Genomic DNA, 22,519 nt, shown 5'->3' on the forward strand with positions numbered 1-22,519 from the left:
TCCAGGTCCTTCTGCCCCCAGAACAGGTCCCAATGCCCCAGGAATCTGAAGCCCAACCTCTTGCACCATCTCTCCAGCCAGGCATTCAGCTGTACTATCCTCCTACTTCTGTACTAATGCGTGGCACTGGGAGTAAGCCAGAGATTGCTACCTTTGAGGTCCTACTTGTAAATTTCTTCCCCAGAATCTGCCTGCAGAACCTCATCCCTTTTCTTCCAAAGTCATTGGTACTGACGTGGACCACAACTTCTGGCTGTTCACCCTCCCCCCTCAGAGTGCTCTGCAGCTGCTCAGTGACATCCTTGACCCTGACACTAGGGAGGCAACATAATATCCTGGAGCTATGTCTGTGGCCGCAGAAAGGCCTATCTGTTCTCCTAACTATTGAATCCCTTTTTTTTTTGAATCCCCTATCGCGATTGCTTTTTTGACCTTCCTCCTGCACCCCACCCCCACTCCCCAGTGGACCCTACACCGGAAGGACTGCAGCAGTTCAAGAAGGCGGCTCCTTCTCAAGGCCAATGAGGAGTGGGCAACAAATGCCGGCCTTGCCAGCGACACTCAGATCCCATGAATGTGGTCAGGGAGCAGAAGGGAAGTGGGTGAATGGGAGTTAAAAGCACAAAACAAAGCCAATCAGACCAAAATTAGTCTTAGCGCCCTGCACGCTCCTCTTAGATCTGCATTTGGAAATATTAACCTTTAAAAGATGCACCAAACATTCCCTTTGGCAAAGCATTCCTCGCGTCAACAATTCTCTGCTTTGAGCATTTGCCAGGAAAACTCGAATGGAACAGGGAATGCGACTGAAGAAATTAAGATCACTCAACGTGAATGGGTTAAATTTCCAAACTTGCCACATCTTGAGATGGAAAGTGGAGCTTCCAGGAGAGGGCGTGAATGTGGAACAACAAGATCAACAAACAGCAATACAAACAGAGGGGGGAAATAAAATAGGATAAACATGACAAAAAACTAACAGCATCAATAACAAACAAAAAACTTCCAAAATGATCAAAGAATAAAAAGTTAAGGCAGAAACCTGCAGCTTTGGTGGGGGGTGGGGGTCACGTGACGAGACAATTTCCCCCCGGGGACACCACCTTTAAATGTAAATTAAATTTTCAAACTGACGACAGTTTCGGCATTTTATAGTCGATTTAAGGAGTTTGATGAGGTAACCCCGATGTTTTAGCGGGCGGGATTGCTTTAAAAGTCGACTGATTTATTCGGGCTCGGCCGGTGACGTTGGGCCGAGGGGGGGGGGGGAGACGCCATATTGGAATCGGGCAGACAAAAAAAGCGAATAAACATAAGGCGAATCGGAGAGAAATCGCCGTCATCGTGGGTTCGTTCACTAGTATTTTCTCCTAAATTCTTTTGTCTGGGTGTCAGGGGTTGGGATGTAGTTTTATTCTTGAAAACGGTTGTTCGGCTGCTTTTATTTATAAAGCTGCGTAGGAAGTTGATCATTTTTTCCTCTCTTCCGTTGGCCGTTGCTTTGGTGCAAGGCCCGAAAGTCGCTTTTTGGCGTTTTTATTTTCAGTATGTTTATCGATCGCTTTTAAAATTCGTGTTTTGAGTTAAATTTTTTTAAAGCTTTTGTTTTTCGCGAGTTTTTACATAGTTTTCCTTACCTTTTTCTTTACATTGTAATTCGTTTAATTTCTGACAGTCAGTCGAGATTCTTTCTGTATTGTGAATAATTTGTGGAAACGTTTGGGTTTGTTCAGTTCCTTTCTCTATTTGGGGTGATAAAAGGGAGAAGGCTTGAGTTTTATGTGGGAAACGGTGTAAATATTGACCCATTTAGCCCTCACTTCACCCTGCCAGTAATCTGCAGCTTGCCACTGTCTGCTAGCTGATAAAATATATAAATATGTCTTGTATTTTAATTTGAGGTACATGGAGTTTTTTGTTTACTCTCTGAAGCTACATTTTGGAATCCAGTTTTGCTTATGTCAATGCAATGTGACAGATGGTGTTGGGACTTTAGGGCTTAAAAAAAACTCTCAATAATTCCAGGAAAGGGATGAGAAACTAAAGGAAAATAGTTTGTGAATATTGACTACTTGCTTTACTTCAAACTATTGGATAGTTTTTTTAAGCAAAAGTGACTAAATTGAATTTGAAATTCTGCTTGTTAACTACTGTTGTAAGATTACAAAACTCAATTGAAGTTTGTTTTATTTAAGGGGAATTATTACATTTACATTTAAACTGATTTACTTCATAGTCATATTTTCTGTCTTAATATATAGTTTTGATAGTGAATGTAATCTGTGTTTGTGCAGTTTAATGTAGACAATGGATAAAGTGAGAAATGTTCTATTTAAATATTGCAGAAATAACAACTTGTATTTATATAGTTCCTTTTATTGTTGTAAAACATCCCAAGGTGCTTCTCAAGAGCATTATGACAATGAGCCACAGAAGGAGATATTAGGACAGATGACCAAAAGTTTGGTCAATTAGGTAGGTTTTAAGGATCCTCTTAAAGGAGGAAAGTGGGGCAGAGAGGTATCGGGAGGGAATTCTAGAGCGTAGTCACAAAATTAGTTAAGCTTTTCTCTCTGCTTTTCATAAAGCATCAATTTGTAATGGAGTGGGGAGGTAGTTTGAGGCAGATCCTCACTCAGAAGCCCTCATTTTTCTTGCTACTCGAGCGAATGTCCAATCCCTTTTACATGACTTCCTGTATTTTGGCAGGTTACTAAGTAGTTGAGATGTGCTGTCTGTTAATTTAAGGTTGCTTAATTTGAATAGTCAATTTGAGCAAGAAATGCCTTCTGGTTTGTTTAAGTTGCTTAATTCAATCTGCAGGATATTTAAATTTTTGGAGGCAGAAATGATTGGATTGCGTTTTTTATTTTCTAATAACTAAATATGTTTGGGATAATGTTGGTTTAAAGCATTGCCTGCTCCTGGCTATAAAATGAATTAAGGTTTGTATGGACACTTTGGCTTTCTATACCACTTGCTTAGCTTTACCCTTTTAATTGGCACTTAATAGCTTTTTTGGCAATAGGGCTAGTGGACAGGCTTTAACAATTTAAAGAAGCAAAATACTGCGGATGCTGGAAATCTGAAATAAAAACAAGAAATGCTGGAACCACTCAGCAGGTCTGGCAGCATCTGTGAAAAGAGAAGCAGAGTTAATGTTTCGGGTCAGTGACCCTTCTTCGGAACCTAAATTTAACAAATTAAAGCCTGTTTCCAGTGCAGTGTTGCATCCGATAATGTGACTTGGACCACTAATATTTTTGTTGGATAAATAATTTGAGGTTGGCAAGCTATCTGCCTGCTAGTTCTCATTACATAGGATATACAACACAGAAACAGGCCATTTGGCCCAACTAGTCTATGCTGGCATTTATGTTCCATTTGAGCCTCCTCTCCTCTTTCCTCATCTAAATCCATCATTGTAACCTTCTATTCTCTTCCTCAAATACTTGTTTAGCTTCCTCTTAAATGCATCTATACTGGTTTCAGTAACAGTGACAGGAAACTATCATCGATCGTCATAACCCATCTGCTTCATTAATCCCCTTTAGGGGAGGAAATCTGCTGACCTTACCTGGTCTGGCCTACATGTGATTCCAGAACCACAGCAGTGTGGTTGACTGACTCTTAACTGCCCTCTGAAATGGCCTAACAAGCCACTCGGTTCAAGGGCAATTAGGGATGGGCAACAAATGCTGGCCTTGTCAGTGATGCCCACAACCCATGAAACAAATATTTTTTAAAAACCTCTTTGCTTCAACCACTCCCTGTGGTAGAGAGTTCCATGTTTTCACCACTCTGGGTAAAGAAGTTTCTTCTGAATTCCTTACTGGATTTCTTAGTGACTATCTCTATATTGATGGCCTCAGTTATGCTCTTTCCCCACAACAGGAAATACTCCCTTTGCTTTCCCTCTGTTTTCACTCTATGAAAACCTTTAATTTTTAAAGACCTCTTGGGTCATGCTTATTTTTCAAGAGAAAAGAGACCCAACCTGTTCATCCTTTCCTGACTTGTATACCCACACATTGTTTGAGTGCATGTATTAATGAGCAATCTACCAAGTCTCCCAGTGTCTCTGTCCAGCTACGAAAGACAAGATGCGAGAGGTGAAAGATCCTTTTCTTAAAACTTGTCACTCATGGCTAGTTTCATCTTGATCAGTCTTAATTATAATATCATAATGACTGCGTCACTCATTAAAACTAACAGTACAGTTACACTGCTGATTTTGCATTACATCGTGAAGTAAAAACTAGTTGATAGTGATGCAAAGGTGATCACACATTAGAGTTCATCCCAACCTGTGTACAATAGTGTGAGAACTCTTTAGGAACATTGCATCATAGGGACTGTGTGCAATTTGGGTGAAATAAAATGCTCAGAGGGTTTTATAAACTGGAGGTTTAAAGTGTTCAATGCTGTTGCCAATTCAGTTAGCATGCCCAAAGCATTGGAAATTTACGCACTGGGAGCAAAGCTCTGTGCACGCATACAATTGCAGAGCTGTCCCCTGTATGCACAAGTTTGCCCTTTTGGCAGTTTGTGTATCCTTTTGCATTTAAAGGGCTGGTTGCAGTGATTAAAATATGTTGAGCACAGTGTTACATAAAATACTTGCACATTTCTCATGGTGATCAATCAGTTTAGTCACAATGGGTGCTATGGAAAGAAAATGTGAGATGTGACCAATCAATCTTTGTTATCCCAGACCTGTGAGTCTTAAAAGTCATAGGATGAAAGAGATGTTGCTTTTTAGAGTGAGATACAGATGACAAGAGTCTGATCAGTATGATGGAACAATATACAATCAAGGCCTTGGAGAGGGTGCAGAGGAGATTTACTAGAATGGTACCAGGGCTGAGGGACTTCAGTTATTTGGAGAGACTGGATAATCTGGGGTTCTTCTCCTTAGTTCAGGGAATGATGAGGGGAGATTTAATAGTGGTGTTCAAAATCATGGAGGGGTTTGATAGAGTAAATAAAGAGAAACTGTTTCCAGAGGCAGTAGGTTTGGTAACCACAGGATACAGATTTAAGGTGACTTGCAAAAGAACCAGAAGGGCTTGAGGAAACTTTTATTTTTCCCATAGTTAGTTGTGATCTGGATTGTGCTGCCTGAAAGGGCACTGGAAGCAGATTCAGTAGTAACTTTCAAAAGAGAATTGGATGATTACTTGGAAGAAAAAAAAATTACAAGTTTCTGAGGAAAGACCAGGTAGTGGGATTAATTGAATAACTCTTTATCGAAGAACTGGCACAGATGTAGTGGGCTGAATGGCCACTTGTGCTGTAGTATTCTGATTCTATACTTTCCATAGCCAGTTCATGCTTGCTGTTCTCATGTACAAAAGTTTTTTTTTGACAGGAGTTACTACAGTCTTTACTATTTGTGTAAGATATATGTATCTTTTTATTGACCACTGACTTGTCAATTGGTGGTCGAGTCTAAATTTGAATCCATCTGCTTATTAGGAATTCATCGTTCTGAAGTCTGTGTTCCACTGCTGAATTTAATGGTGCTGCGAAAGGATCCTGAAATTAGAACTGCTGCAGTAAAAAAAAATCAGTTTTGTATCCCAAGTATAACCAAGGCTTCAAAACTCCGTGACCCTATTCCCAGCATCATACCTATTTCCCAGCCTGATTTTATATCTTCCTAGTAGGTAATTTTTTTCTTCTGTCTGCCATTTCTTATTTCTACTGCAGTTATCTTAAGTAGTTTACACTTGAGAGGTTAACTTTGTTTTAAAGTTTTTAATTTAAATTTTATATTTCCTTACAAAGCTGTAAAACTGGTACAGACACGATGGACCTTGTGGCCTCTTTCTGTGCCTTAACTTTCTGTGACTCTTGAAAAGCTGTCTATTGTAATGTTTGTGTCTTGGTGAAAGACATGCCTTTATATGGCACTTTTCATGACCTCTGGGCATTCCAAAACACTTTACAGCCAATGAAGTACTTTTGAAGTGTAATTACTGTTGTAATGTAGCAAAGTTGATGCTTGGACAAAATACTTCGCAAAATTTGTAAAACCTAAAACCAACCTAGCCAGAATTATTGAGCTATGTTCTGTGCAGTTTGCCTTCTGAGTTGGGCAAGTCTATGAAAATCACTTAAGGTTATATTCTAATTGAAATGACCACTTTCCTTTCTCAATAGTTTAATGCTTACCTGGGCCAGTTGCCTCAGTAATGGAGAATCCAGCAGCTGATTGTGATTTGACATTGGAAAATTCTGATCATGATCTGCTTGGAGCCCAAATAAATTTTTTGCCAAATTTTAAATGGGAGTTGCTGTATAGCACAGTTCTCACTTGATTTGTGAGAAACCAGAGACTTATTTTAAGGTAACTTGGTTGTATTCTCTTTGGCTGTAATTTTGGTAAATGTTTTTTTCCTGTTCTCCAGGCAAACCTCTAGTTTGCATTCTTTACCCTGCCAGAAACATTGCGGGGTTGGGGGAAGTGGTGGGGGGGCGGGGGTGCGGGCGGTAAGGAACAGAAAGGTAGGTCTGCATTTGGTATCTTATTACAATACAACATAATCATCTCTTCAAGAATGAGAACATGTATTTTGAGTCTCTGGTTTCTAAAGGTGGGCTACACTGAGGTTGAATCCAGAAAGCATGTGGAAAATGAGATGTGATGAACAGATCACTTGTTTCCAGACTTTTTTTGTCTAAACTGCTGGAGGCACATGATGACTGTTTATATAGAGCCATTAATGTAATAAAATGTCCAAGATGTTTCATGAGCATTATCAAACAAGATTGAACATCAAGCCGCATAAGAAAATATGTGCGCAGATGGTCAAAGAGGTAGGTTTTAAGTAGGGAGGAGAAACACCAGGCATACCTCAAAATGAGATGTTAACCTGGTAAAGCTACAACCCACAACTAGTTGAGAGTCAAACAGCGTACACAGCATGCAATAGACAGAGCTAAGCGATCCCATTACCAACAGATCAGATTTAAGCTCTGCAGTCCTGTCACATCCAGTCGTGAATGGTGGTGGACAATTAAACAACTAACTGGAGGAGGTGGCTCCACAAATATCCCTATCCTTTGCTGGGGATATCCCAGTACATGAGTGCAAAAGATAAGACTGAAGCATTTGCATCCATCTTCAGCCAGAAGTGCCGAGTAGGTGATCCATCTCGGCCTGCTCCTGAAGACCCCAGCATCTCAGATGTTAGTCTTCAGCCAATTCCATTCACTCCGTGTGCTATCAAGAAACGACTGAAGGCATTGGATGCTGCAAAAGCTGTGGGCCCTGACAATCTGGCAATAGTACTAAAGACCTGTGCTTCCGAACTTGCTGCACCCCTAGCCAAGCTGTTCGATTACAGCTACAACACTGGCATCTATCTGGCAATGTGGAAAACTGCTCAGGTTTTTGTGTATACGCAAAATGCAGGACAAGTCCAACCCGGCCAATTGCCACCCCATCAGACTACTTAGTCATCAGTAAAGTGATGGAAGGTGTCATCGACTGCGCTATCAAGCAGCACTTGCTTAGCAATAACCTGGTCACTGACGCTCAGTTTGGGTTCTGCCAGAGTCACTTAGCTCCTGACCTCATTACAGCCTTGGTTCAAACATGGACAAAAGAGCTGAACTCCAGAGGTGAGAGTGACTGCCCTTGACATCAAGGCAGCATTTGACTGAGTATGTCATCAAGGAGCCCGAGCAAACCTGGAGTCAATGGGAATTGGGGAAAACTCTCCACTGGTTGGAGTGGTACCTAGTGCAAAGGAAGATGGTTGTGGTTGTTGGTCAATCATCTGAGCTCCAAGACATCACTGCAGGAGTTCCTCAGAATTAGTGTTCTAGGCCCAACCATCTTCGGATGCTTCATCAATCATAAGGTTGGGGGATAGATTAGATTAGATTAGAGATACAGCACTGAAACAGGCCCTTCGGCCCACCGAGTCTGTGCCGAACATCAACCACCCATTTATACTTCTTTTGGGCCTCCTTATCTCGAGAGACAATGGATACGCGCCTGGAGGTGGTCAGTGGTTTATACTAATCCTACGCTAATCCCATATTCCTACCAAACATCCCCACCTGTCCCTATATTTCCCTACCACCTACCTACACTAGTGACAATTTATAATGCCAATTTACCTATCAACCTGCAAGTCTTTTGGCTTGTGGGAGGAAACCGGAGCACCCGGAGAAAACCCACGCAGACACAGGGAGAACTTGCAAACTCCACACAGGCAGTACCTGGAATCGAACCCGGGTCCCTGGAGCTGTGAGGCTGCGGTGCTAACCACTGCGCCACTGTGCCGCCCTATGTTTGCTGATAATTGCACAATGTTCAGTACCATTCATGAGACCTCAGATACTGAAGCAGTCCGTGTAGAAATGCAGCAAGACTTGGACAATATCCAGGCTTGGGCTGAAAGGTGGCAAGTAACATTCGCATGCCACACAAGTGCTAGGCAATGACTATCTCCAACAAGAGAGAATCTAACCATCTCTCGTTGCCATTCAATGGAATTATGATTGCTGAATCCTCCACTATCAACATCCTGGGGGGTTAACATTGACCAGAAACTGAACTGGATTGCCATATAAATACTATGGCTACAAGAGCAGGTCAGAGGCTGGGAATCCTGCGGCGAGTAACTCCTCCTGACTCCCCAAAGCCTGTCCACCATTTACAAGGCACAAGTCAGGAGTGTGATGGAATACCCTCCACTTGACTGGATGGGTGCAGCTCCAAAGGTACTCAAGAAGCTCAACACCATCCAGGATAAAGCAGACCACTTGATTGGTATCCCATCTACAAACATTCACTCCCTCCACCACTGATGCACAGTGGCAGCTGTGTGTGTCATCTGCAAGATGCACTGCAGACTCTTCTAGAAAGCACCTTCCAAACCTGTGACTTCTACCACCTAGAAGGAGAAGGGCAACAGATGCATGGGAGCACCACCACCTGCAAGTTCCCCTCCAAGTCACACACCATCCTGACTTGGAACTGTAATCACCATTCCTTCACTGTCACTGGGTCAAAATCCTGGAACTCCGTAATAGATGTAGGTGTACCTACCCCACATGGACTGCAGTCGTTCACGAAGGCAGCTGATCACCACCTCCTCCAAGGGCAATTAGGGCTAGGCAATACATGCTGGCCCAACCATCGACGTCCACATCCCATGAATGAGTAAAGAGGTTTAGCATCTTGGGAGGGGATTCCAGAGCTTGGGGCCTTGGTAGCTGAAGGTTTGGCCACCAGTGGAGCGATTAAAATTGGCTGCTCGAGGCCAGAATTAGAGGAGCACAGATATATTGGAAATGTTGTAGGACTGGAGGAGATTAACCATAGGGAGATGTGGAGATAATGGGATTTGAAAAATGAGAATTAAAATTTTTTTAAGTTGATGTGTTGCTTATCCTGGAGTCAACGTATGCCCGCAAGCTCGGGTGATTGGTGAATGGGACTTGGTGAAAATTGGGACACAGAAGCAAGTTTAGAGGGTAGAACATAGAAGGCCAGACAGGTGTGTTGAAATAGCCAAATCTAGAGGTAACAAAGGCATGGATTAGTGTTTTAGCAGCAGATGGGCTGAGGAAGACGTAGAGTTGGGTGATGTTATAAAGGTGGAAATAGGTGGTTTTGGGGGTGAACAGTCTGGTTCAACCTCACAGTTGCCAGGGAAAGGGGGATGGAGGCTGTGGTTTGGAAATGGAGTTTGTAGTGAGGACCCAAAGACGATAGCTTTGGTCTTAATATTTGGAGGAAATTTCTGCTGATCCAGTACTGGATGTTGGATGAGTAGTCTGACCATTTCGAGATAGTAAAGGAGTCGAGAGGTGGTGAAGTAGAGCTCGACCAGCTTGTGTGTGGAAACTGATGCTCTACGGAGGATATTGGCAGGGGACTGCATGTAAGTGAGAAATAGAAGGCGATTGAGGATTCCAGAGGTAATGGTGCAGGAGCGGGAATAGAAACCACTCTAGGTGATACTCTATCTACAACTGGATAGAACCAGGTGAGTGCAGTCTGACCCAGCTGGACAACAGTGAAGAGGCATTAGAGGAGGTTAGTGTGGTCAATTGTGGCAAAGGCTGCAGACCAGTTGAGAAGGACGAGGGGTAATAATTTACCCTTTTCACAGTCACATCGATGCAATTTTTGATTCTGATTACTTCTGTACTGTGGCAGGGATGGAAACCTGATTTGAGGGGTTCAAGCATGGACCCCTGGTAAACATGGATTTGGGAGACGACAACACATTCAGGGACTTGGAGGGAAGGGATGTTGGAGATGGGATGGTGGTTTGTAAGGATGGAGGGTGTCAAAGGTCAAATTTTGAGGAGAGGGGTGATGACAGTCGATTTTGAAGGAGATGCACAGTACCTGAGGAGAGGGATCTGATGAGTGTCAGATAATGTGGAAGTGAGGAAGGGAAGTTGTGCGGTCATTAGTTTAATGGGAATAGGGTCAAGGAAGCAGGAAGTGAGTATTGTGGACAAGATGAGCTTGAGTGGGCATGAGGGGATATAGGAGAAAAACTAGAGAAAGATTATAGGGTAGGGAGGAACCTTCAAGGTTTGGCTTCGTTGCATGGGGGAGCAAGAGTAGCGGCACAGACCCCCTGATCTGATGGTCTTAATCTTAGTGACAAATGAGTTCCTCGCACTTGGAAGTGAGAATGGAGGAGTTGGGGGCAAGGGGTTTAAGATGGCTTATAGCTGAGAAAAGGAACCTGGGGTTTACCTTTGCATTCCAAGATGATCCTGCAATAATGAAATGTTTTGGCAGATGAAAGTGTGTCATAGTGCTTTGTGATCCAGCCAGATCTGGTGGTGAATGGCTAAACCAGTTGTGCGCTTTATCCATTCAAGTCTGTCATTCGGCCTTTAGTTTTAGAGATACAGCACTGAAACAGGCCCTTTGGCCCACCGAGTCTGTGCCGACCATCAACCACCCATTTATACTAATGCTACACTAATCCCATATTCCTACCACATCCCCACCTGTCCCTATATTTCCCTACCACCTACCTACACTAGGGGCAATTGCTAATGGCCAATTTACCTATCAACCTGCAAGTCTTTGGCATGTGGGAGGAAACCGGAGCACCCGGAGGAAACCCACGCAGACACAGGGAGAACTTGCAAACTCCACACAGGCAGTACCCAGAATTGAACCCGGGTCACTTGAGCTGTGAGGCTAACCACTGCGCCACTTAAGGGAGTGAAGATAAGGACGGTACTGGGGGAATGGGTAGGGTGATATAGTGTCGTTTTAATGGGGACTAAGGCATCAAAGGTAGAGATGTGTGTGTTGATGTGTCCTATGTTTCAGGCTTTCAATATTCAAAGGAAAAATAGGTCTGGTAATTAAATATGGCACTATCCTGCACATGAAATCCAAAACTGTTTAATGATTGCATTGTGGAGTGATGGGCAGTACTGAATCTAACGTTTGTGTTTCCGCTACCTGCTATTAAGGAAATACAGTTGGCCAAACTATGCAACTCCTGTTCCTCAGCATGGCATGGTTTCAAAATGTAGGGAAGGACAGCGAGAGAGCAGTGGTTTTCTGACTTTAAAACATGTCTATAAATAAAGTGTACTGGGAATGTTGAACCTTGCAACTGTAGTGATGACCCTCCTAGTTTAGAAGTAAACTTTTTTTTGTTCAGTCATTGGTCTGAACTTTGTCAAGAGAATGGAAAAAGCTACAGTTCCAGTGAAGTAGGTTTAAATGTTAGTTCTGGAATCTCTTTTTAAATGATTTTTATTGCATTGCAGGTGGAAGTGAATACGCACAAGACCTTTATGGAAAAGGATTTATGTGAAAAAGTATTGTCTAATAATAAGCATCAGTGCAAGTGACTGCTTGACTTTTTAAAAGACTCGTACGAGTGCTTGCCTTGATTGCAACAGAGGACTCGTATATATTGAGCAGACTTTATTATCTCTTCATTTGAAGAGGTTTAAACTATTACAGTTTCTGTATGAACATTGGGCTGTAAACTGAAACCACGCATACACATATATATATATATATATATAAATACAATGACCACAGCCAGGACGGAAAATCCCGTTATAATGGGTTTGTCTACTCAGAATGGGCAGTTGAGAGGCCCTTTGAAACCCAGTGCAGGCCCGGGAGGGGTGCCGCCACAGCAAGTCACACAGACCAACCAACAGCTACAGCAGCTAAAGAATGCCAGCACACTTAATGGCACTCAGCAGCAAGCACATACGACCAGCAGTACTATTAAGTAAGTATCTTTCGAACCATAATCTATTCTGATTTGTGAAATAAGCTTGCCATTTGTTTTTATGGTTAATTTTTAAATGGAATGTATTTAGTTTTTATTTGGAGCTAGTCTCCTGAATTACTACATTTTGGGATGTCTACTATAGCACCAAATGTGAAAGACAAAGAACTTGCATTTATATAGTGCCTGTCATGATCTTGTGATATCCCAATGAAGTATTTTTTGAAATGTAAGTAGTGTTACAACGTAGGAAAACATGGCAATCAACTTGTGCACAGCAAGGTCCCACACACAGCAATGAAATAGTGACCCAGATAATTTATTTTGGTGCTGTAGTTTGAGGGATAAATATTGGCCAGGATACCGAGCAGAACTCGCCTGCTCCTCTTTGGAATAGTGCACTGGATCTTTTATGTCCACCTGAGGTGGCAGAGAGGACTTCTGTTTAACTTCTCATCTGAAAGGTAGCACTTCTGAACTTGCAGCACTTTAGTACTGCAGTGGAGTGGCATTTGAATCCACAACCTTCTGATTCTGTGAAGAGTGTAATAACCAAGCCACAGCTGATGTCTTGCTTCTGATTTATTTATGTTGGCAATCTGTACTATTTAGTTGGAAGTTTTATCTGTGGCTTTATGTTGCACATTATTTAAAAAATCTATTTGAGATGCTAACTTGTTTTTGTTTGCTTAAACTGATTAAATCACTGGGCGCTAGCTTGGAGAGATTATTCTGATCTTGAAGATAAATTCATGTTGAGACAGCCCATAGCCTAGAACATTGTTAGTGATTAGTTCATCTACATATTTCTCCCCCTTGTACTGTCTGTGTAGCAAGTCAACTCCTGATAGCACTTCATTTAAACAAATTTAGTTTTTTTTTAAAGGTGTTTAATTGATTCCAGCTCTTTTTTTTTGAGAGGTGCTGATTAACTCATTTATCTAAACAAAGTATGAAAAGGATGATGGTAAAAGTCTATCTAGTTAATCGTACCTGTCCCACCTGAGTTATGCTGTCCTCTAGGAGAGGCAGAAACCCTGAGGCCAAAACTTGGAAAAATTCCTCTCTGGCATCAAGGAAAGCTCTAAGGAGACTGGTAACCCATAAATCTAATCGCAGCTGAGCTGTAGTTTGCCCTCCATAACTGGCAATGACTTCCTCGCTCTAGAACTTGTGCTGTTCCTTTTTTAAAGGACTGCAGGGAATTTGTACTTGGCACCTGCTTTGGTGATCTGTTCCAGAGGACTGCATCTTATCTGAAAATAAATATTTAGGTAGAGGGGATAGGTTAGATGTAACTAAGTATTTTGTAAATGTACTTGCAGTTCTACCATTTCTACTGATCTCGAGTGACCTGTCTACTGGATACAATTTAGTCCTTTTTTAATGTATGTGTCTGTTTTGGTAATGAAAATAAACATGGTTCCTTGATCCTAAGACTAAATAAAATTTTGGTTCCCCTCCTCTGCACCCTATCCAGGGTACCACTCTGTTACGATGAGTAGAACTGGATGTGCAGTGTTCTGACTGTACTGATCATAAATGGGAGCAGGAGTAGGCCATAAGAAATAGGAGCAGTAGAAATGTTTCCCCTAGCGGAGAGGTCAATTACCAGGGGGCACAGATTTAAGGTGATTGGTAGAAGGATTACAGGGGACGTGAGGAAAAACTTTCACCCAGAGGGTGGTGGGTGTCTGGAATTCACTGCTAGGAATGGTGGTGGAGGCAGAAACCCACAATTCTTTTAAAAGGTACCACAGACACGATGGGCTGAATGACCTTCTGTGCTGTAATTTTTCTATGATTCAGGCTTAAGCCATTTGGCCCCTTGAGCATGCTCTGCCATTTGATAAAGTCATGGCTGATCTGACTGAGGCCTTAACTCCACTTTTCCTGCCTGCCCCCGTAACCCTTGACTCCCTTGTAGATCAAAAATCTATCTAACTCAGCCTTGAAAATGTTCAGTGACCCAGCCTCCACTCTCTAGGGAAGAGCATTCCACAGATCAACGACCCTTTGCTAGCAAATTCCTCTTTATTTCTATCTTGAAAGGGAGACCCCTTTTGAAACTGTGCCCCTGTTCTAGTACCCACCCCCATGTGAGGAAACATCCTGCCAAGCCCCCTCAGAATCTTGTATGTTTCAGTAAGATCACCTGAGGTCTTGTACAGAGTAAATATGATGGTTGTAGTTTTCTGTTCGAGCAACAGGACCTATAGTTCTATTTACCCTCCTCGTGGCATTGGTCATCTTCAATAATTTATCACATTTGACTTTCCCATCCTGCCCCTCGATTTCTCTCTTGATCTGTAAATGTTATTTGGTACCCTGTGGAACTCCATTCATGACCTGATTATAGACAGATCTATTCCTGTTGATGCCAACCCTTTAAAGAGATTTCAGCTATTTAATTATCCAACTTAATATCTGACTCCCATTCCCATCAGATGAAATATTTCTCGATGGCTGGCTGTGTAGCACTTTATTGAGTGTTTTCTGGAAGTCAAGGTGCAGTCAAACAACTGCCAAAATCCAGTAATTTGGTCACATTCTCAGCCCAGTCAGGTTGGTAAGGCAGGGTCTGTTTCATAGAAACATAGAAAATAGGATCAGGAGTAGGCCATTTGGCCCTTCAAGCCTGCTCCGCCATTCATTATGCTCATGGCTGATCATCCAACTCAGTAGCTTGTTCTGGCTTTCACCCCATACCCTTTGATCCCTTTTAGACCCAAGAGCAATATCTAACTCCTTGAAAACATACAATGTTTTGGCCTCAGCTGCTTTCTGTGGTAGCGAATTCCACAGGCTCACCACTCTCTGCGTGAAGAAATTTCTCCTCATCTCAGTCCTGAAAGGTTTACCCCGTATACTGAGACTATGACCCCTGGTTCTGGACTCCCCCACCATCGGGAACATCCTTCCTGCATCTACCCTGCCAAGTCCTGTTAGAATTTTATAGGTTTCTGAGATCCCCTCACTCTTCTGAGCTCCAGCGAATATTTTTATTTTTTTATTTAGAGATACAGCACTGAAACAGGCCCTTCGGCCCACCAAGTCTGTGCCGACCAACCACTACCCATTTATACTAACCCTGCAGCAATCCCATATTCCCTACCACCTACCTACACTAGGGGCAATTTATAATGGCCAATTTACCTATTAACCTACAAGTCTTTGGCTGTGGGAGGAAACCGGAGCACCCGGCGAAAACCCACGCGGTCACAGGGAGAGCTTGCAAACTTCGCACAGGCAGGACCCAGAATCGAACCCGGTTCCCTGGAGCTGTGAGGCTGCGGTGCTAACCACTGCGCCGCCCACCTGCGCCACTGTGCCGTCCAGTATATATGTGCCGCCCAGTATATATAATCTAATCCTAACCGACTCAATCTCTTCTCATATGACAGTCCCACCAATCCAGGAATCGGTCTGGTAAACCTTCGCTGCACTCCCTCGATAGCAAGAACATCCTTCCTCAGATAAGGAGACCAAAACGGTACACAATATTCCAGGTGTGGCCTCACCAAGGCCCTGTATAATTGCAGCAAGACATCCCTACTTCTGTACTCTAATCCACTCGCTATGAAGGCCAACATACCATTTGCCTTTTTTACCGCCTGTTGCTCCTGCATGCTTACCTTCAGCGACTGGTGTACGAGAACACCCAGGTCTCGCTGCATATTCCCCTCTCTCAGTTTATAGCCGTTCAGATAATAATCTGCCTTCCTGTTTTTGCTCCCAAAGTGGATAACCTCACATATATCCACATTATACTACATCTGTCATGCATTAGCCCACTCACTCAACTTGTCCAAATCACCCTGAAACCTCTCTGCATCCTCGTCACAACTCGCCCTTCCACCCAGTTTTGTGTCATCTGCAAATTTGGAGATATTACATTTTATCCCTCATCTAAATCATTAATGTATGTTGTGAGTAGCTGGGGTCCTAGCACCGATCCCTGTGGTACCCCGCTAGTCACTGCCTGCCATTCGGGAAAAGACCCATTTATCCCTACTCTTTGTTTGCTGTTTGCCAACCAATTTTCTGTCCATGGCAATACACTACCCCCAATCCTTTAGTTTTACATGCTAATCTCTTATGTGGGACCGTGTCAAAAGCCTTCTGAAAGTCCAAATAAACCACATCCACTGGCTCCCCCTCATCAACTCTACTAGTTACATCCTGGAAGAATTCTAGTAGATTTGTCAAGCATGATTTCCCTTTTGTAAATCCATGCTGTCTCTGTCCGATTCTACCACTGTTCTCCAAGTGCTCTGCTATAAAATCTTTGATAATGGACTGTAGAAATTTCCCCACTACTGACATTGGGCTGACTGGTCTATAATTCCCTGCTTTCTCTCTACCTCCTTTTTTAAATAGTGGAGTTACATCAGCTACCCTCCAATCTGTAGGAACTGTTCCAAAGTCTATAGAATCTTGGAAGATGACCACCAATGCATCCACTACTTCTAGGGCCACTTCCTTAAGTACTCTGGGATGCATACCATCAGGCCCTGGGAATTTATCGGCCTTCAATCCCATCAACTTCCCCAACACCATTTCTCTACTAATGCTGATTTCTTTCAGTTCCTCTCTCTCACTAAGCCCTGTGTTCCCCAACATTTCTGGTATGATAGTTGTGTCCTCCTTTGTGAAGACAGAACCAAAGTATGCATTTAGTTGGTCAGCCATTTCTTTGTTCCCCATAATAAATTCCCCTGTTTCTGACTAAGGGGCCTACATTTGTCTTCTTCAATCTTTTTCTCTTCACATACCTATAGAAACTTTTACAGTCAGTTTTTATGTTCCCCGCAAGCTTGCTCTCATACTCTACTTTCCCCTTCTTAATCAATCCCTTGGTCCTCCTTTGCTGAATTCTAAACTGCTCCCAATCCTCAGCTCTCTTGTTTTTCCTGGCAAATTTATATGCCTGTTCCTTAAATCTAATGCTATCTCTAATTTCCCTTGTAAGCCATGGTTTGGCTACCTTTCCCGTTTTACTTTTGCGCCAGACAAGGATAAACAATTGTTGCAGTTCATCCATGTGCTCTTTAAAAGTTTGCCATTGCCTATGCACTGTCATCCCTTTAAGTAACGTTTCCCAATCCATCGTGGCAAACTCGTGCCTCATACCTTCGTAGTTTCCTTTACTAAGATTCAGGACCCTTGTATCTGAATCAGCTACGTCACTCTTCATCTTGAAGAATTTTATCATATTATGGTTGCTTGTCCCCAAGGGGTCTTGCACCACTAGGTTTTCAATTATTCCCCTCTCTCATTACGCAATACCCAGTCTAGGGTGGCCTGTTCTCTAGTTTCCTGAGGCTGTGGTGGAATTTCCTAATTGTCAATCTCTCCAGATGATCATAAGTCATTTTGCCATCAATATCCTTCCAATTTCCTTTGTTCCTATGAGTATATTCAAGTCAGAGATTGATAGATTTCTAGGTATTATAGATATGAAAGGTTGTGGAGATAGTGCAGGGAAAATTATGTTGCGGTAGATCAGCCGTGATCTAAAAGCAAAATACTGCGGATGCTGGAAATTAGAAATAAAAACAGAAAGTGCTGGAAATACTCAGGTCAGGCAGCCTCTGTGGAGAGAGAAGCAGAGTTAATGTTTCAGTCTGTGACCTTTCATCAGAACTACCTGCCCACCCTAACCTTGTAGGGCACTAATGCATTGTACGTGCTGGAGCACAGTTCCGTTGGTGCTTGTAGCACTATTATATTTATTCTTTTCCCTGAGCCTGGATAACAAATATAAGCTGGAAATATGACTGGAATCCTAATGGTTGTTGCTCATCTCTCTCAGCGGTTAGTATACTTTTTGTTTTGTCTCTGCCCCAAAAAAAGGAATAATTTGATTATTATCCCAGTCCACCATTTCCAGCCATGCTGAGATCAGCTATACAGCACAGAGAAATTTAAACTGCTCTTTCTGGCTCAGTGCCACGCCTGTGGTCCAATTATTCACCAACTGCTAACTTCGTTTCAAAATTTACCCCAGATACCAAAAAAAAAAAAACTATTACTGAATGGTGCAAGTTGCATAATTACCATGTTAAATAATCATGCAGAACTTTTCCATTTGTATTCATATACTATGGTGCATGCTTTACAGATTATGCTAATATGAGGTGCTGCAACTGAATCTAATCCAAGTCCCTTTTTAAAAAAGAAAAATCAGCATATATGTCTTATTTTGTTAAATATGGTTCAGGTGCTTCAGTCCTGAACTTTAAGATTTTGTAAACTGCATATTAAAATTATTTCTTCATGAACTTCATAAATTGGATTTTTTGAGGAAAGAAATCATAGTGTGAAAAGGAATGAACTTGCTGTTGTATCAGATTTGAACTTCAATGTGCTCAGTTGTTTTGACGTTGTACCTGAAGATTGCAGTAGACTTGCAGCCTAATTAGATGCAACAGCAAATCCTTGTGGATGGATTTGATATGTATTCACTTTATAGGTTAAATTTCACTATTGTAATTTCATTTTGGATATGTAATATGTAAATGTTTGTAATCTTTATTTTTCATTCTCTGCAGACCAGGTGATGACTGGAAGAAAAGTTTAAAATTGCCTCCAAAAGACAGGAGGATGAAAACTTCGGTAAGAGGAAATTTAGTATTCCATTCCCTAGTAGTTATTCATTCTCTGCTTGAAATTGTTTGAATTAGAACTGTTCTGTGCCTTTTCAGAAGTAGTGTCAAGTGTTGCATTGTCAGCCAGCATACAGAGAGTCGAGCTTATTTTCAAGATAAAGTACTTTGTGTCCCTTGTATCTCCTCCTCTTCTTCGCCCCCCAAACTAAATATAAAAATTAAGGACTCCTAACTTTAGAACTTGTTCTCTAATTTCTCATTTCCTGTAGACCAAACTATTCAGGACTTCATTTGCATTGGAACAATTTTGTTTGAGAATGTGGAAACTGGTGTTTTGGCAGACTTGATAATGATGCTGCTGCCAAAATTAGGAATTTGGGCTCCAGACCACTTTTTATGTTCAACAAAGTGCTGCTCTGACCTCTAATCCTTTTGAACTTATTTCCATAAATTGAGATTTGATTTGCTTTGTAGTGATCAATTATCCTCTTGACAGATTGCCACAATTTCACTGCTAGGGAAATTTTTTTAATGGGTTTGTTAGTAACCAGTTTTGACCAGGATTACATGGAGTTGCTAATGCTTTATCTTGTACAAAGAAGAAAAAAAATTAAGATAACTAGTGTCTAATCTCAGCAAGCCGCAAGCAGTGTGATGCTAATTTTCCTTTTTTTCCAGTTGCTTATCAAATACAGAACATTCACCTTGAATCTGTAAATTGGGAAGATTGAGAATTTGATACTGGAACAGTGTTAAATGGAGAGTGATACCGGAGAGAGAGTCCTGGCAGTTAAATAATCAAAGGGTTTGGATGACTTCAAATTTAGCAAGCCTAAACTTCAATTATTGCCCTCTAAAATCCTTTTGTAAAACTGGTGTAGTTTTGTTCTGTTGTTTGTCTACTTTGCTGGCTGCAGTAACTGTCAATGGTATCTCAGTCTTTCAAATGTGGACATAGTGACTGTAAATTTGACATTGCAGTTTGTAGTGGCAAGGTTATGTAGCAAATATTCTTGGAGCTGTGTTTACTTCATAGACCTAGGTGGAATGCATAGTTAGTTGAAGCATGAGAAATTTACTTTTAGATTCTAGTAGCTTTATGCTGACTGTGCAGTGCTACAGTTGCACTGTCTTTTTCAGCATGTTACTTACAAGTGCTGCTCTTTCACTTCACTCCTGTAGCTTGATTGAATAATTCCACTAATCAGAATAGGCAGGTTGGGGTATCTACACTCTAACCATGGGCAAAGCAGAACAAATGGTAAATGACAAAAAAAACAATGCTCTATGTTTACTGGTTTTGAAGCAGTGTGTTGATAACTGCACTTGAATATCTGTGGTTCACTTTTCACTTTGTTTTTTTGTCTTTGTTTAGGATGTAACAGCCACAAAAGGCAATGAATTTGAAGATTACTGTTTGAAGCGAGAGTTGCTAATGGGTATTTTTGAAATGGGCTGGGAGAAACCATCTCCAATCCAGGTGTGTATGCAGTTGACAGAATGCTGGGAGGTTTGGCTAAGAAAGTAGAAACTGGGTTAGTGCTGTGTCTAGTGTGAACATTTATTTGTCCTCTGTTCAATAAGCTTGTCTATTTGTAAGCTTCATAAGTTTGTTCAGTACAGACTTTTTTTTGTTAAGCTGCCATAAGTGTGGTTTCAATTTAATTTGATATTTTGCTAATCTTGTTTCTCAGGAGGAGAGTATTCCTATTGCATTATCTGGCAGAGATATATTGGCCAGAGCCAAAAACGGAACAGGTAAAAGTGGAGCCTACCTCATTCCATTACTTGAACGGCTGGACCTGAAAAGAGACTGTATTCAAGGTTTGTGTAATCATGTGTAATTGTTGCTGCCAATTTTTCTCAATCTTCCCAATTATCACAAAAATAGCATTTTTAGGTTTTGGGTAGGAGTGGTAGAAAAGAGGGAAAAAATGTTAACCCTTTTTAAAACCAAATGTCACAATAAAGTTAACTTCTAATGCTATTTAGTTCAGTGTGGAGGTGCACATTGTGTTCGCTTAGATTGGATTTAGTAGGGTTTTTGGCATGTTTGGATCCCTATTCCAGGGTTTGCTATAGAACCCCTTTCCAGCATGATTTGGTACCATCAGGAAGGATGAGGTCACAAGCAAGTAATGTGACAATTATGTGTTGGCACTAAAATGGATCTGTTGGTTACTTGCTGCGAATATTGACATTCTAAGATAGCAACAGGTTTAATTCCTAGCCATATGAGCTGCTTAATTCCTATATCTAATGAATGTTCTTGAATTTAAAAAAAGTTTGCTTCTTGAAGCAGGTTTCCAAAGGCGCTTGTACATATTTTGTATTTCCATTTGTATCTTTTTTTTTGTTAATGTAAACCTTTTTGTTGGGGCAGGGAGGGACACTTACTATATTGGAGGAAAAGAGAAGAAAATTGAAAGTAACAGTGTTACATTTCATTATTGTATATCAGTCAGCTGCTTGTATTAAGAAATTGCATTCATATAGTATCTTTCATGACCTCTGGATGTCCCAGAGCTAAGTACTTTTGAAGTGTAGCCACCGTTCCAATGTATTGCATACAGCAAAGTTCCACAAACAGCAATGAGATGATTACCAGATCATCATCTGCCTTTTTTTCAACGATGTTGGTTGAGGGATAAATATTGGTTAGGACACTGGGAGAATCCTCCATCTGCTCTCAAACAGGGATCTTTTTCTGTTCACCAGAGGGGGTAGTTGGGGCTGTTTACTGTCTCTTACAGAAGACATCTGATAGTGCAGCATTCCCCCACTACTGCACTGAAGTGTTTCCCTGGATAATGTGCTCAAGTCTCTGGAGTGGGACTTGAACCCACAACCTTCTAACAGAGGTATGTGTTCCACCACTGAACCAAGGCTGACGACTAGTACTGCTGCCAGTACTAACATGGTGGCCCAAGAAGTCCTGGGACTCAAAGGGTTGTTTCTGTGGCTGCTGAAAGAGACTGCCACCTTTTTGGGCCACCCATACAGCCCAGTGAAGTGGTTTCTGTACTTGCTAGCATGTGTACTTTTCCCAGGCCAGGACATGTGGCTTTGAAGCTGTATGTGCAGTTTTAGAAAGGAAAATTTAGGCTGCTGTGGAATATGTCCACTACTGGACTGGGACCCTAATATGGAATGTTTTTAAGCATTAGTTCTGCAATATAAACTCTTCAAAAAAAAAATCCATTGGTTTGAAGTTCCCACTATTGGAATTAACAATGCCTTTTTTGAAAGAATAATTTTTATGTTTGGTTGCAGGGTGACTGTGTCTCCATAGTTTTGCCACAAATATATTTACTGTGCTACTTGCATTGATAACTAACCCAGCTTTAATTTTTGCTTTCATTTTTAAAGCTATGGTAATTGTGCCTACCCGAGAGCTGGCACTGCAAGTCAGTCAGATCTGTATCCAAGTCAGCAAGCACATGGGTGGTGTGAAAGTGATGGCTACCACAGGAGGAACCAACCTCCGGGATGACATCTTGAGGCTCGATGAGACTGGTGAGTGTAAGGCCTGATCATATGCATAGTGTACCTGATCTGACCCATCTTTCAGGAGATCTACAAAATTTTCATTTGTCAGTAAATGCAGTTACACTGTGGAAATGCAGTTATCCAGATTTCAGTAGTTTAAAA

The 22,519-nt window shown here is 41.7% G+C and overlaps 1 protein-coding gene across 4 annotated transcripts in view; it reads left to right on the plus strand.

Annotated features, from left to right (window-relative positions):
• Window positions 1-1,111: 1,111 nt before the first annotated feature.
• ddx6 (DEAD (Asp-Glu-Ala-Asp) box helicase 6) overlaps window positions 1,112-22,519 on the plus strand; it is a 49,284-nt gene continuing 27,876 nt past the window's right edge. Inside the window, exons 1-7 of one of the 4 annotated variants that reach the window (XM_068054154.1) lie at window positions 1,244-1,348; window positions 5,479-5,669; window positions 11,779-12,257; window positions 18,812-18,875; window positions 20,244-20,348; window positions 20,563-20,692; window positions 22,238-22,384. In XM_068054154.1, the coding sequence (XP_067910255.1) occupies window positions 12,049-12,257; window positions 18,812-18,875; window positions 20,244-20,348; window positions 20,563-20,692; window positions 22,238-22,384 (655 nt within the window). In that variant the 5' untranslated portion in view covers window positions 1,244-1,348; window positions 5,479-5,669; window positions 11,779-12,048. Of the gene's footprint in view, window positions 1,178-1,243; window positions 1,349-5,478; window positions 5,670-11,778; window positions 12,258-18,811; window positions 18,876-20,243; window positions 20,349-20,562; window positions 20,693-22,237; window positions 22,385-22,519 lie in introns of those variants that run through there. The other 3 variants (XM_068054155.1, XM_068054156.1, XM_068054153.1) reach the window with 3 other exon arrangements.

Source organism: Heterodontus francisci, chromosome 22 (genome assembly GCF_036365525.1).
Source record: "Heterodontus francisci isolate sHetFra1 chromosome 22, sHetFra1.hap1, whole genome shotgun sequence".
In the NCBI taxonomy this organism is placed as follows: domain Eukaryota; kingdom Metazoa; phylum Chordata; class Chondrichthyes; order Heterodontiformes; family Heterodontidae; genus Heterodontus; species Heterodontus francisci.